Genomic DNA, 12,267 nt, shown 5'->3' on the forward strand with positions numbered 1-12,267 from the left:
ACATTATGAGAAACCACCACAACAATCTAGAGTATGTACTTTGTCCCACTGGGGAAAAATTAAAATATAGTTGGTCTGGTTCTAACTCACATCAGATTTCACTCCTTATGCAAATGAGTAAACAAAACTGTATCGATCTTGGCTGCTACATTAGTCAGGAGCTTCAATATTTCACATGGGGCCCACGCTTATAAACAAAAGAGGGGGAAAAAGCACATAATCTGCTAACTTGGCTATCAAGAGAGCTAATTCAAGTTTCTCTGGTTTAGGGAGGTATTTTAGTATTTCCTAGTATAAATAAACAAGATGAAAGAAAACTCCAAAGCACCACAGTTTTGGTCCAGGCTTTTATGACACTTGACTTTATCCATGGACGCTCAGTCTCAGCCCTCCACTTCCATCAATCCTGAGTGTCTATGCAAAACATTGCTTGTAATGATCCCCTTCAAACTTGAATGATGAAAGTGCACATTTTGCAAATGACACCTCAGCCAATCTGCCCCATCTGCATGAGAGATGGCAAGTGATTTCACTCTTTAGGCATTCAAAATAAAATGCACATGCGACAAATTCCAAGCTGGCAGGAAAATCTAGTCATTTAAAAAGTGATTTGTTTTCTACAACTGCAAACACAAAGGCTCCATTTATTTCCGTCGCCATAAAGAAAAACAACTGTTGTATTTTTTTTTAAGCAATCATAACCAGGACATATTGGAAATGTTTTAATTTCAAAAATACTAACTAGCAAATTAGGGTTTAAATAGTTTTCTAAAGTGGTACCATTTTAGATACAGTTTTCTGATTGATGCCATCGCTTTGCCACGCAGGAAAAGGTCTTACAACACTCTGCATATACTTTACTGCTGCCTTTTTCTTGCTGTAGTCACTAAATTTAAGAAGAAACCTAAACTACATGAATTTTAAATTAAATTATACTCATCAACAAGAAAATATATTTTACATTATGAAAGCCTGAAAAATCCCTCATTTCTATTAAAATAAGCAATGTATTTTCTCTATCCTTCTGTCTTTACCTCTTTCTCTTCATAATGGGGGAAACAGCAAATTAAGAAAATAGCAAACATAATTGATATACCCCCATCCTAAGAAAGCTTACAACCACAATTGACTTTACACAGAATGAGCTGCTTAACTGAACTCACTGGGACTATTCCCTACACAAAATATAAGCAGGTGTGTAATTCTTCGCAGCATCACAATATGTAAGGGTCACTTGAAATGAAAATAAAAATTACTTCTTATTTTTTCAGATTTCTTACTCTGTTTTTATTTTTTGAGCTATAGCAGCATCTGGTGGACAAAAAGCAAAATGCAGTTCCATCATACAATAAACGTTAAACTGCTTTAATTGTTATTGGTTTTTTTTGAAGTTAACGATAAAAAACTAAATATCAAACTTAGATAATTCCTAATAACTTTTAAGGTATTACATCTCTTATAAATGCTTTATATTCTTACCTTTTCCTCTCTCATATGACCTCTCAAGCAAGCACCTGTGTACTATGAAGCGCTGGTCATGGTGTATCAGAGGACACTGGCCCACTTTGCCAAAAGTGTACAAATACTCCACAAATACTAAGGTTGCACAGTTGAGCAGTCAAAAAATAATAATCATAAATAAAGTTGTAAAGTTACACTACAGTTAAAAAAGTAATAAAGAACTCCTGCAGGTTTGCTCTCCACAGAATCAAAGCCTAAAAAGAATTCAAAATAAATCACAAAATAGGCACTCAATGTCAAGTTAGCATGCTAGGGTTGCTGAGTGATCAGCACGCTGACAGACATTCTTTTTTGCTTCACTCATCTCCTCTGTGTTTTTTTCTAATTCTAATGTAATTGCTCTCTCCTTTTTGTTATTCCCTTTACTAAAGTATTTGCCTGATAGGAATATCTGTTTAGAATCAGCAAAAAGGTATTTAGTGATAAGAGTCAAATGCAATCATACCTGCTAAAATTGCTCGGTGTTGAGGTTAGTTTGAAGAGACATATGAATATATTGGCTAAAAGGATAACTGCTTCCTCCAAGTGACAGAAGAGCCAACAAGGGGAGGTGCTGCGCTTGGATCTTGTTATCACCAACAAGGAGGAGCTGGTAAGAAATGTGAAGCTCAAGGGCAGCTTTAGCTGCATTGACCATGAGTTCAAGTTCCTCAGGGCAGCCAGGAGGGTGCGTATCCTGGACTTCAGGAGGGAGGATTTTCCCCTCCTCAGAGATCTGCTTTGTAGAGTGCCTGAAGGGAAGAAGCACCCAAGAAAGCTGATTAATATTCAAGGATTGCCTCCTCTAAGCTCAGGAGCGATGAATTCCAACAAAGAGGAAGCTGGGCAAAAATGACAGGAGGCCTGCATGCATGAACAAAGAGCTCCTGGACAAACTCAAACATAAAGAAGAAGCCTACAGAAGGTAGAAGAAGTGACAGCTAGCCTGAGAGAAACACAGAGAAATTGACTGAGTAGTCAAGGATCAGGCCAGGAAATCTGAACCCCTGATAGAATGAAATCTGGCCAGTGATGTCAAGGCATCAAGAAAAGCTTCTATAGATGCATCAGTGGGAAAACAAAGACTAGGAAAAATTGGGGCCCTCTCCAGAAGGAAATGGAAGACATGGTTACCCGAAATATGGAGAAGACTGAGGTATTCAACAACTTTTTGCCTTGCCAACTTCACCAGCAAGTGCTCCAGCCACACAGCCCAGGTCACAGAGGGTGACTGTCCTCCTCTCATTCTGCTCTCGTGAGACCCCGCTGGAGTACTGCGTCCAGCTCCAGGGCCCCCATTATAAGAAGGACATGGCCCTGCTGGAGCAAGTGCACAAGAGATCCAGGAAGACAATCAGAGGGCAGGAGCACCTCTCCTATGAGGAAAAACTGAGAGAGTTAGCTCCAGGGAGATCTTAGAGCAACACCCTAAAGGGGGCTTACAAGAGGGATAGGGACTTTTTACAAGGGACATGGATAGAGCCATATAGCGATAGAATAAGAGGTAATGGCTTTAAATTGAGAGAGAGTAGGTTTACATTAGATATTAGGAAGGAATTCTTTACTGTGAGGATGGTGAGACACTGGAACAGGTTGCCAAGAAAAGTTGTGAATGCCCTGGAAGTGTTCAAGGTCAGGTTGAATGGGGCTTTGAGCAACCTGGTCCAATGAAAGGAGTCCCTGCCCATGGTAGGTGGGTTGGAACTAGATGATCTTTAAGGTCCCTTCCAACCCAAACCACTCTATGATTATAAAATGTTTCATCAGTGAACAAGCCATTGTATCCACCAACAAAAACAAGGAAACAAACTAAGCAACAACCATTCTTTTACTGGTTATAAAATTCTAAGACAGTATCAAAAGTTTTCAAGAAGTCAGGCAATAATCTCTAGAAACATGAGAACAGAAAACAGAATGTACTTTAGGGTGAGTTTGAAATGAAAGGATAGATTGCTAATAGTCCATCTAGATATTCAATCCTGTACTGGAAATACGGATCTTCTCTGGTCCTTCACATAGACAAATATGTATAGGACCTTCACCACCTAATTTGATGCAAGACTTTGCTAATGCAGTACTTCCCTCATTCAAGCATCATGCAGAGATTAGTAAGCTGTCCATCATTTTTTCATCTTTTACTTGAAGAAATAATTGCAAGATGCAAGTTCCTGGGCCTGGTAAGTCCATAAATCAATCAAGTCACATACTATGTATCACAGCACCACACTGCTTCAAGTTATCCACTTCCCAAACACTGATCAAGGACATGACTGTCTTCCACTGAAAAACTGCAATAGATGAAGATACTAGCAGGGAAGTAGCATGCCTGATACACACACACACACACAAATTCTGAATTTACATACACCAGCAGCTTGATTCAGGTATTGTTTTTGCTGACAAGTCCAATGCTTACTCCCAGCCACCTTCTCTCAAAAGCTCCAGAATCGGGGAATTGCCAAAAACTCCAGAAAGTCCATTACTGTTGTTTCCATTTTAATATGGCAGGTGTAACCATTCCAGCTTCACAGACATATGGGGTTCATCACCTCAGGCATGCAGAGAGAAATTCAAAGGATTTTGGTGAGAATAGACAGGGTATTGGATCCAATTAAAGTGTCTTTCCCCAGGGGAAAGCCTGAGGTAGATTTTATTCTGTGGCATACAAAGTGGTTAACAGGATGGAGAAAAAATTGTCTTAAACCTCATTTTGTCCCTCGCTTGGTGCACTTTTGTGACTTACAAGCTTCATTTCCCCAGCTTGTCTTCATGTGCTTCCCTTGAAGCTTTTCCTGCCGCATCACCGCTGCCAGGCACTGCCACTGAGGCAGAGGCCTGGTGCCCTGGGCAGAGGGATCCCATCCCAGTGCCCTGCCGATGTCCGATACATGTGCTTTATAATACACACACGCACAGGTTGCAAAAGCAGCTCTGGGCTCCCCGTTCCTTATCGCTCTTTGCCTGCAGTCATGCAAAGCGCTGCAGCAACTCACGGAGCCGAGCCAGACTTAGAAGGGGAAGGTGCTGAGGGACAGGCTCTTAAACGTAATTTTAAATTCTTATTTTATTACCACCACTACCACCACCACCACCCCAAATTCCGTGTCCGGCAACCCCGAACGCCCGCGGAGGCCAAAGCGACAGATCCAGCCCGTGCCCACGGCCTGGCGGAAGAAGCGCTGAGGCCTCGGAGCTTCCGCCCGGGTGCGGGCGGGGCCGGCACCGCCCGCCGGCACTTCCCGTATCCCGACATGGCGGAGTATTCCTGCGTGAAATCCACCAAGCTCGTCCTCAAAGGCTCGAAAGAGAAGAGGTGAGCTGGGGGTGGCTTGCCGTGCCGCCCCTGCCCCGGGGCCAGCGGCTACCGGCAGCGCGGGGCAGGGAGCAGGGGCTCCCCGCGGTGCTTTCCCGCACGCCCCTCGCCTTCCCTGGCCGCGGGAACCGCGGGGCTCCCGGCCGGGACAGGGGGTCGGGCCCTGGGCTCTCGGCTGCGGTCAGGCCGTGAGAGAGGCGGGTGGAAGGGCCGGGCCGCGGGCCCGTTCTCATTGCTTTGCGTCTCTCCCTGCAGCAAGAAGAAGCACAAGCAGAAGAAAAGAAAAAGGGAGGAGGATGCAGCAGAGCAGCTTGATATTGTTGGTGAGCAATATTCCAGGAGTTACGTGACAGAATAGAAGCTGTAGGGGATATAGCAGAAGCTGAAAAGAATGTTATAGGACTTTGTAAACTAAGTATAGTTCCTATAGAGTTTTGTAACTATTTCTTACAACATGTTATTTATATATTAGGATCTTCCTAGATTCCAAATGGAACTTAGGATGCCAATGGGATAGATTATCCACTCATGGGTTTTTAGCTAAATATGTTCTTAGATAATCAGGAACTGCTTATCCACTTGGATATCTCTTCCACCACCCCACCACCCCCAGTGGTATTTGCTGCAGGAGGAGAGACTTTTAAGCACTGTAATGCAGTTACTTTTTGAGTTAAATTGAAACTGAAGACACAAACATTAACTAGTAATAAAATATAACTACTTTTCATGACTACTTTCTCATAAAATAGAATGATCAAAGTGTGTATAGGCGTGAGCAATAACTTGTCAATGTTGCCCCTTGGCACTGTCATGTTCTTGATGACAGTTCACTTCACAAACAAAAACAGCTAGAAAGAACCACAAAATCATGAGAGATACAGATGTTTTCTGTGCATATTACGGCATAAATTTTTTTTTATTATGTGTATATAAGCATGAGATAAAATAGGGCAGGGGGAAGTCATCCTTGTTCCTGTGTTAAAGCAAATTATGAGAAAATAGGCTCTTGTGCCTTACATTAGAAGGATGATACAGACAGTCTGTATTCTGTAGCTTAGCCAGATTTCAAAAAAGTGGGAGAAATTTGGAAAATTCATACATTGATCTGTGATCCCTGACTATGTAGGACAAGACAAATAGTTCTGTGTATTGTATAAAGATAGGAAAAGGTCATTTCTGCTCATGGCAGATTAACTTGCCAAATTTATCATGTGGAAAAAAGACACCATATTCAGATTGAATAATTGAAAGTACTTATTATCTAAATCAGGTAGGAAATATTTGTAAGACAGTATACAAGGAGAAAATTTTACTGTTCCAAAAAATATAAAAGTCATAATTCTAAGTCATGCATGTGGCTAGGGTTACCTTTAACTTTAGTAGGATTCTGTGGGACTCAAATGTTCAAACACAGGTTGGCTTGAACAACTGAAGTCTCGGGATTACAGCTCACATGAAGTAATTTAGGGGTAAGATGAAATAGTGTATCCGCTTCTGTTTTGCTGGAGAAATTTTATCTTTAGAATTTCAAATTCTTCAGAGAAGACACATAAATATCATCTCTTGAACTGCTGTAATCGGAAGTTGGGATTACTTTGTTAATAAACTGTCATGGTTTTGTATTACAGGAAATTGGTGGGCTATCAGTAATTTCGGTGAAATTACAGGAACTATAGCTATAGAAATGGATAAAGGAGCTTACATCCATGCCCTCGACAATGGCTTGTTTACACTTGGAGCACCACATAAAGGTTTGTTCCCGAAAATTTGAAAATAAACAGCTTGAACAATGAAATGCCTGACAGCATAAAATTAGCATCGCTTAAAGGCAAGCAGTTTTGCAGCTAAAAACAGTTTACTACAAATGCAGTAGTTGTAGATGAAGTATGCAGATGACTTAAACCAAATGGCTACCAATCAGTTTCACTCATCTGGTTTCTTGATGGTTTATGTGTACAATAAATTGAAGTGCATTGGAGATGATTACCTGTTAAAGGCCATACCACTTGCTGGATAACAAGCAGTATAATTTTTATTAAATCCTGTAAAGTCTTTATGGTGTCATTTGAAGAGTGAAATTCAAGGTAGATGAGTTTTCAGGCTTATTGTTTGTTTTGGTACTGCACAAGAGGGCTACTAATGTGCTGGGGTAATTAGCTTGTTCTTTTAATTTGAGAGCCGTCACTCAGGCACAGACTGTTCCAGAACCGTGTCAATGTGTATGTTTCATCACCAGGGTGAGAGCAAACCAATGATGGCAATATTCTCTCATTTTGGTTTTGAGGGATGGAGAGGCTAGTAGCTTTTAGGATACTGAGCTGAGTTACAGTAGCTTGAACCATAATGCATTTTGTTAAGAAAAAAGTAACATTACAAGGAGGTTAAGGTTTTCAAAGCCACCGGGAGAATGTTATAAAACATTCTCAACTGCAAATTTATTTATGCAAGGATCATCTTTATTTCTTGTCTTGTTTTAAGCACTCTAAATTTATGAACATAAATGAACACCTGCATTGCTCTTTTAACTGTGAATACTCAAAAAGAGAATTTTAAAAGAAATAAATACTTTCCGTAGTATTTAGCAATGGTCAATGTTTAATTCTTTTTGAAACTGCAGTATGAATAGGCTAAAATATTTTATGTTTAATACTTCAGTGGAAAATACTTTAATGGAAAATTCATTCCTCAGATGATGAAGGCCCTAGTCCTCCTGAGCAGTTTACAGCAGTAAAGTTGTCTGATACAAGGTAATTCCTTTAACAATGTTTCAAGTTTTGATACTTATATTTGTTTTTTTGTGTGAGTACATGTTTTAATACTCTCTTTAAATACATCATGTAATAACAAATGTGTTTGTGACATCTTGGATGTTGGGAATTGCATAAATTAAAAACATTCTATATTTTTTTCCTGCACTTTCTTTTTGAGGATTGCTCTGAAATCTGGTTATGGCAAATATCTTGGTATAAATTCGGATGGACTCGTTGTTGGACGTTCTGATGCAATAGGATCAAGAGAGCAATGGGAACCTGTCTTCCAAGATGTAAGCTATTTGGAAAAGTTCCTAATGTTTGACTGTATTTTGAGTTAATCTATGTTGATATTTTTTATCTGTGAAGTAAAACTGCTTTGCAGTCTTTTTCATATTATAGTTTTTAATATTATGTTTTCCCAACTGCAGTGCATTTGCTATAATGGGAAGTTCTTAAAATATTTCACGTTACTGCATTTTGGCAGCTATAAGCACTTTAAGAATGGAGACTTGCTGGCTAGCTATTGAAGTACCCATGCATAAAAGAATAAAACACATTTACAGAGACTTTTGATGAATTGTACGGGATAAATGTTATGAATCAAGGATTATATGCAATCTCATTATTCTAACAATGTGGGATGTTATTTCTGCAGAAGAAAATGGCATTACTAGCAGCAAATAGCCGTTTTATTAGATGTAACGAAGAGGGAGATATAGAAGCCAAAAGCAAAACTGCAGGGGAAGAAGAAATGATAAAGGTAATCTCTTAACTTCTACAATTAATACAGGATTGGGAGGGATATTCAAACAAACAGATGTCTGTGTGCCACAATTTACTACTGTTAATACCGTTATAATTGCGTTCTGTAAGCTGTCAAGTGATTTGCCCACAAGAAAGGTAAACGAGCACCAAGACTGCATAAATTCTAAGTACTTCCAGTAGAGATAGGAAGGTATTTTACCACTCCAGAAGGGCAAGATGTTAAAGGGCAAGACAGTCTATGACTGACTACCTATTCCAGGTAGTTCTAATTAACTTGTCACGGAAGAGATGAATTATGACTGAATCAGGGACAGAGAAGGGTTTACCAGAGTGATGCAGAAGGGGAAATCTTTTAGGAGAATCTAAAAAGACTATCTTGATTTTATTTAAACATGGAAAATATATGTGTCTCTCCACATAGAGATAGGTGTCTACTAGTCAGAGCAATAATATTTTTAGATCAGTCTCTCAGTTGTCTCTGCCAAAACTAAGAACTGTAATGGTGCTCCTTTGAGATGCAGGCAATTATGTCTTACAGTAGTATAAAGGATTACTCTTAATATTCCCCATATTTTGGGCAGCTCTTGCTTTGACTGCAGTAGTCTTTAGTTAACCAGTTGGAAAGCTGTGAACTTGAAATGTCACTGTTACTCTCATTCTGTCATGAAGGATATGTTGTCATCTAACCTGTAGCTTACAATTTTAAAAATATAGATGTTTTTTGTTTTGATTGTTGTCTTTTTTTTTTTTAATTACTAGATTCGTACTTGTGCTGAAAGAGAAGCTAAGAAGAAAGATGAAGTTCCACAAGAAGACAAAGGAAACGTTAAACAGTGTGAAATCAATTACGTGTACGTACTTTTGAGCTGGTAACAGGCTCAAGTACCTTTTTTCACTTCTCTTTGGGGCCGTCTTTGGTGAAAGGGCCAAACTCCCACCCAGCCTTTTACTTGCTTTTCAAGGGAAGAAAATAGGAGAAAGCTCATGGGTTGAGATTAAGACAGGGAGATCATGTAGCAGATGCTGCCACAGGCAACAGACTCAACAGTGAAAAATTACTTAAATTTGTTGCCCACTTAATGGATTTGGATACTAAAAAGAAAAAATTAAAAAATACCACCTTTCCTTCCCCATCTCCCAAGCTCCCCCTCACTCCAGATTCCTCTACTTGCTCCCCAAAGCAGGATGGAATATGGGTCAATACACAGTGGTTTCTTTCAGCCACTCCTTTCCTCTTCCACTTTTCCCCTCTTCTGTCATGGTCTTATCCATGGACTGAAAGATATTTGCTCCAGTGCCTGAAGCATCTCCTCCCTCTTTTTCTCTGTTCTTGATGGTGATGCTGCCATTTTCCACTTTGGGTTTGGGGTTTTTTTTTCTGTTTTCCTCTGCCTGTGTGTCATTTTACCCTTTCTTAAATACATTTTCATAGAAGTTCCATTAGCTTTGCTGATGGGACTTGGCTGTGTCCTCTAGTGGGTGTCCTCTAGTGGGTGTCCTCTGTACAGCACAGGGGCAGCTCCTGTCCTTTTCTCACAGGGAAAACTCCCTGCAGCTCCCCCAATGTCAGCACCTTGCAACCTGCATCCAATACACTCTTGTTCCCTGATTTCTTATGCTCGTAGTTGAAGAAGGGGCTCTTTAGAATTCATGACCACGTAGGGGCTCATTCCTACTTAAACTACCAAAAAAAAAAAAAAAAATAGTTTTCACCTACAGAAGCCTTAGTGCAACCGTAGTACTGGGATGGTTTCCTGGATTTTATTAGGCCAGTTGTCAGTCGCATAATAGAAACTAAGACCCTTATCACTGTTTTTTTATTGAAACTCAAAATTTTAAGGACATTTCCCTTTTTATTTGTTTTCACCCCCTTACAGAAAGAAATTCCAAAGTTTTCAAGACAAAAAACTTAAAATAAGCAAAGAAGACACAAAAGCTCTAAGAAAAGCCAGGAAAGAAGGCACTTTTCATGAAATGCTGCTTGACAGGTACTTCGGAATACCAGAAATAATGTACTGATTAAAAAAAAAAACTATTGGGTGATGGAATTACAGTAAACCTGGGGTACAAAAGAGGGCTAGATTCCAGGTGGGTTGTTGAGCCTGGAATTCTTCTCTGGTGAGTGTTGTGCCTGAGTTCTGGCGTTGCCTTTTTTTTAAATTTTTTTTTCTAATCTGAATTTTCACTTCTTTAGCTGAAATTAGCTGATTTGGATTTACCTGTAAATTGATTCAGGTTGTTCAGTGTGTTTATTGCAGAGTTGTTGAGCAATTAATTTTTTTAATCCTAAAAATTAAGCTACTTTTTAACATTTTTCAATACCTATGGCCCCAGAACATTTTGGAGAGACAGAAGTTGCATTTTAAAGAGAAATTGCATTTATTGGGACTATCTTTGTGTTATCTAGTGGGAATATTTATTTTTTTCTCTCTGAACCAAGGCTTTAGAAACTCTTGAATTTTTAAAGCCTTTTGTACCATTATATGGTATAAATATGTGCATTAATTTAGTGGGTGGAATGCAGAAAACTATTTCTGATAATTGGAGTGTTGTGAGAACACTCCTGGGCTATTAATAATGTTTTGAAACAGCTAAAACACCCAGGTGTAATTGTATTTGGTCTTAATCTAAATCTTCTTTCATTCACTCTTTTCATATAGGAGAGCAAAAGTGAAAGCGGATAGATACTGCAAGTGACATCAGCTGATCCATTTTCTTCTGCATCTTTGACAGGGTCAAATTGAAAAGAAGAGTAAAATATTTTATAATTTTTTTTTATTTAAGGCATTTCTTAAGTATCTTCAGAATTATATTAAAATTTTCTCACATACTGATAACCTAGTTATAAAATCTTATTAACTGTATCACTTGTGCATATTTGACTTGTATTAAGGGAAGAAAAATTCAAGAAATTCAAGAAAAATGGCAAGCTGTTTGCCATATACCTCAAGCCCTGGGAGACAGACTGTACACTGATTTAGTTCAGAGAGAAAGCTCCCTGGCTTTTAGTGATCTTGAGGGAGAATAGTTGGTTTTTACAGGGAACTCTGTATGTAACTTGATTGCCCTCAAATAAAAACCAGCACCCTGTTACTGGGTGAGCCATGTAGGCATAGATTTTTACAAATAGCAGAAAGGGTCAAAAACATGAACTGATTGTATATGTAGCTTAGGGGCTTTTCAATGGCTGTGTGTGTCCATATGCTCTGTGACTTAATGTAAAGAAGAAGGCTATGTTGTCTTTTCCACAGTGACTAAAGGTATTGTTGGAAAAGACACACTGCACGTGCTCAGGTCTGACAGAGGTGTGAGTACAGAATTTATGGGGAGAAGGCCAAAAGCTAGAAATAAATAGATGATTGTTGGCAAATGTTCCTGGCCAGTCTGAGGAATTTTTGGATGAAAATGCAGCATAGCTGTAAGCTATCCTATCAGATTAAAAAAAAAAAAAAAAAAAAAAAAAATTTCTCCAGAGCTTCTTAGTGTGGCTTAGGACTGGGGATTAGGGCTCATTGATAGATCTTGTTGTAGGTACCATGCTACATGACCCTCCCCAGATATGTAAGTAACCTGACATGCAGCCATTGCAACATCACAAACCTGGAAGTGGCCTAGTGCCAAAACTGCTCCCAGAAACACTGAGCGAGAGGCAGCACTGCAAGGAGCAGGCTGCAGGCCAGAGTGACTATTTATTGGACAGTTCATTGCGGATGTCAGTGATCCACAATCACTGTGAATCTTAAATACATCTGAAGTGAATGTTGATGGTTGAACTAGATTGATATTACAGCATATGTTTTAAGAATCTACTGTTTGAATAAAAACTTGTCTGGTAGAAATCACAAAGATGATTACTTACAGAAATCTGCTCTGTGCTGGTGAGAAGAGTGCTGAAAGGAGTACTCAGCAGCTGAATAAGAGCCTGAGAATTACCCC

General features: G+C 39.4%; 1 protein-coding gene across 1 annotated transcript; it reads left to right on the forward strand.

The window, feature by feature from the left end:
* Nucleotides 1–4,720: 4,720 nt before the first annotated feature.
* FRG1 (FSHD region gene 1) lies at nt 4,721–11,195 on the forward strand. Its single transcript, XM_027897595.1, has 9 exons — nt 4,721–4,813; nt 5,069–5,136; nt 6,442–6,564; nt 7,503–7,560; nt 7,742–7,856; nt 8,222–8,326; nt 9,091–9,182; nt 10,209–10,319; nt 10,992–11,195. The coding sequence occupies exons 1-9, from the start codon at nt 4,752–4,754 to the stop codon at nt 11,026–11,028; spliced, it is 771 nt and encodes a 256-aa protein (XP_027753396.1). The 5' UTR covers nt 4,721–4,751; the 3' UTR covers nt 11,029–11,195.
* Nucleotides 11,196–12,267: the final 1,072 nt, after the last annotated feature.

The sequence above is a fragment of the Empidonax traillii genome, unplaced genomic scaffold (assembly GCF_003031625.1).
Source record: "Empidonax traillii isolate 1590-97213 ecotype Southwest subspecies unplaced genomic scaffold, ASM303162v1 scaffold550:size796879, whole genome shotgun sequence".
In the NCBI taxonomy this organism is placed as follows: Eukaryota; Metazoa; Chordata; class Aves; order Passeriformes; family Tyrannidae; genus Empidonax; species Empidonax traillii.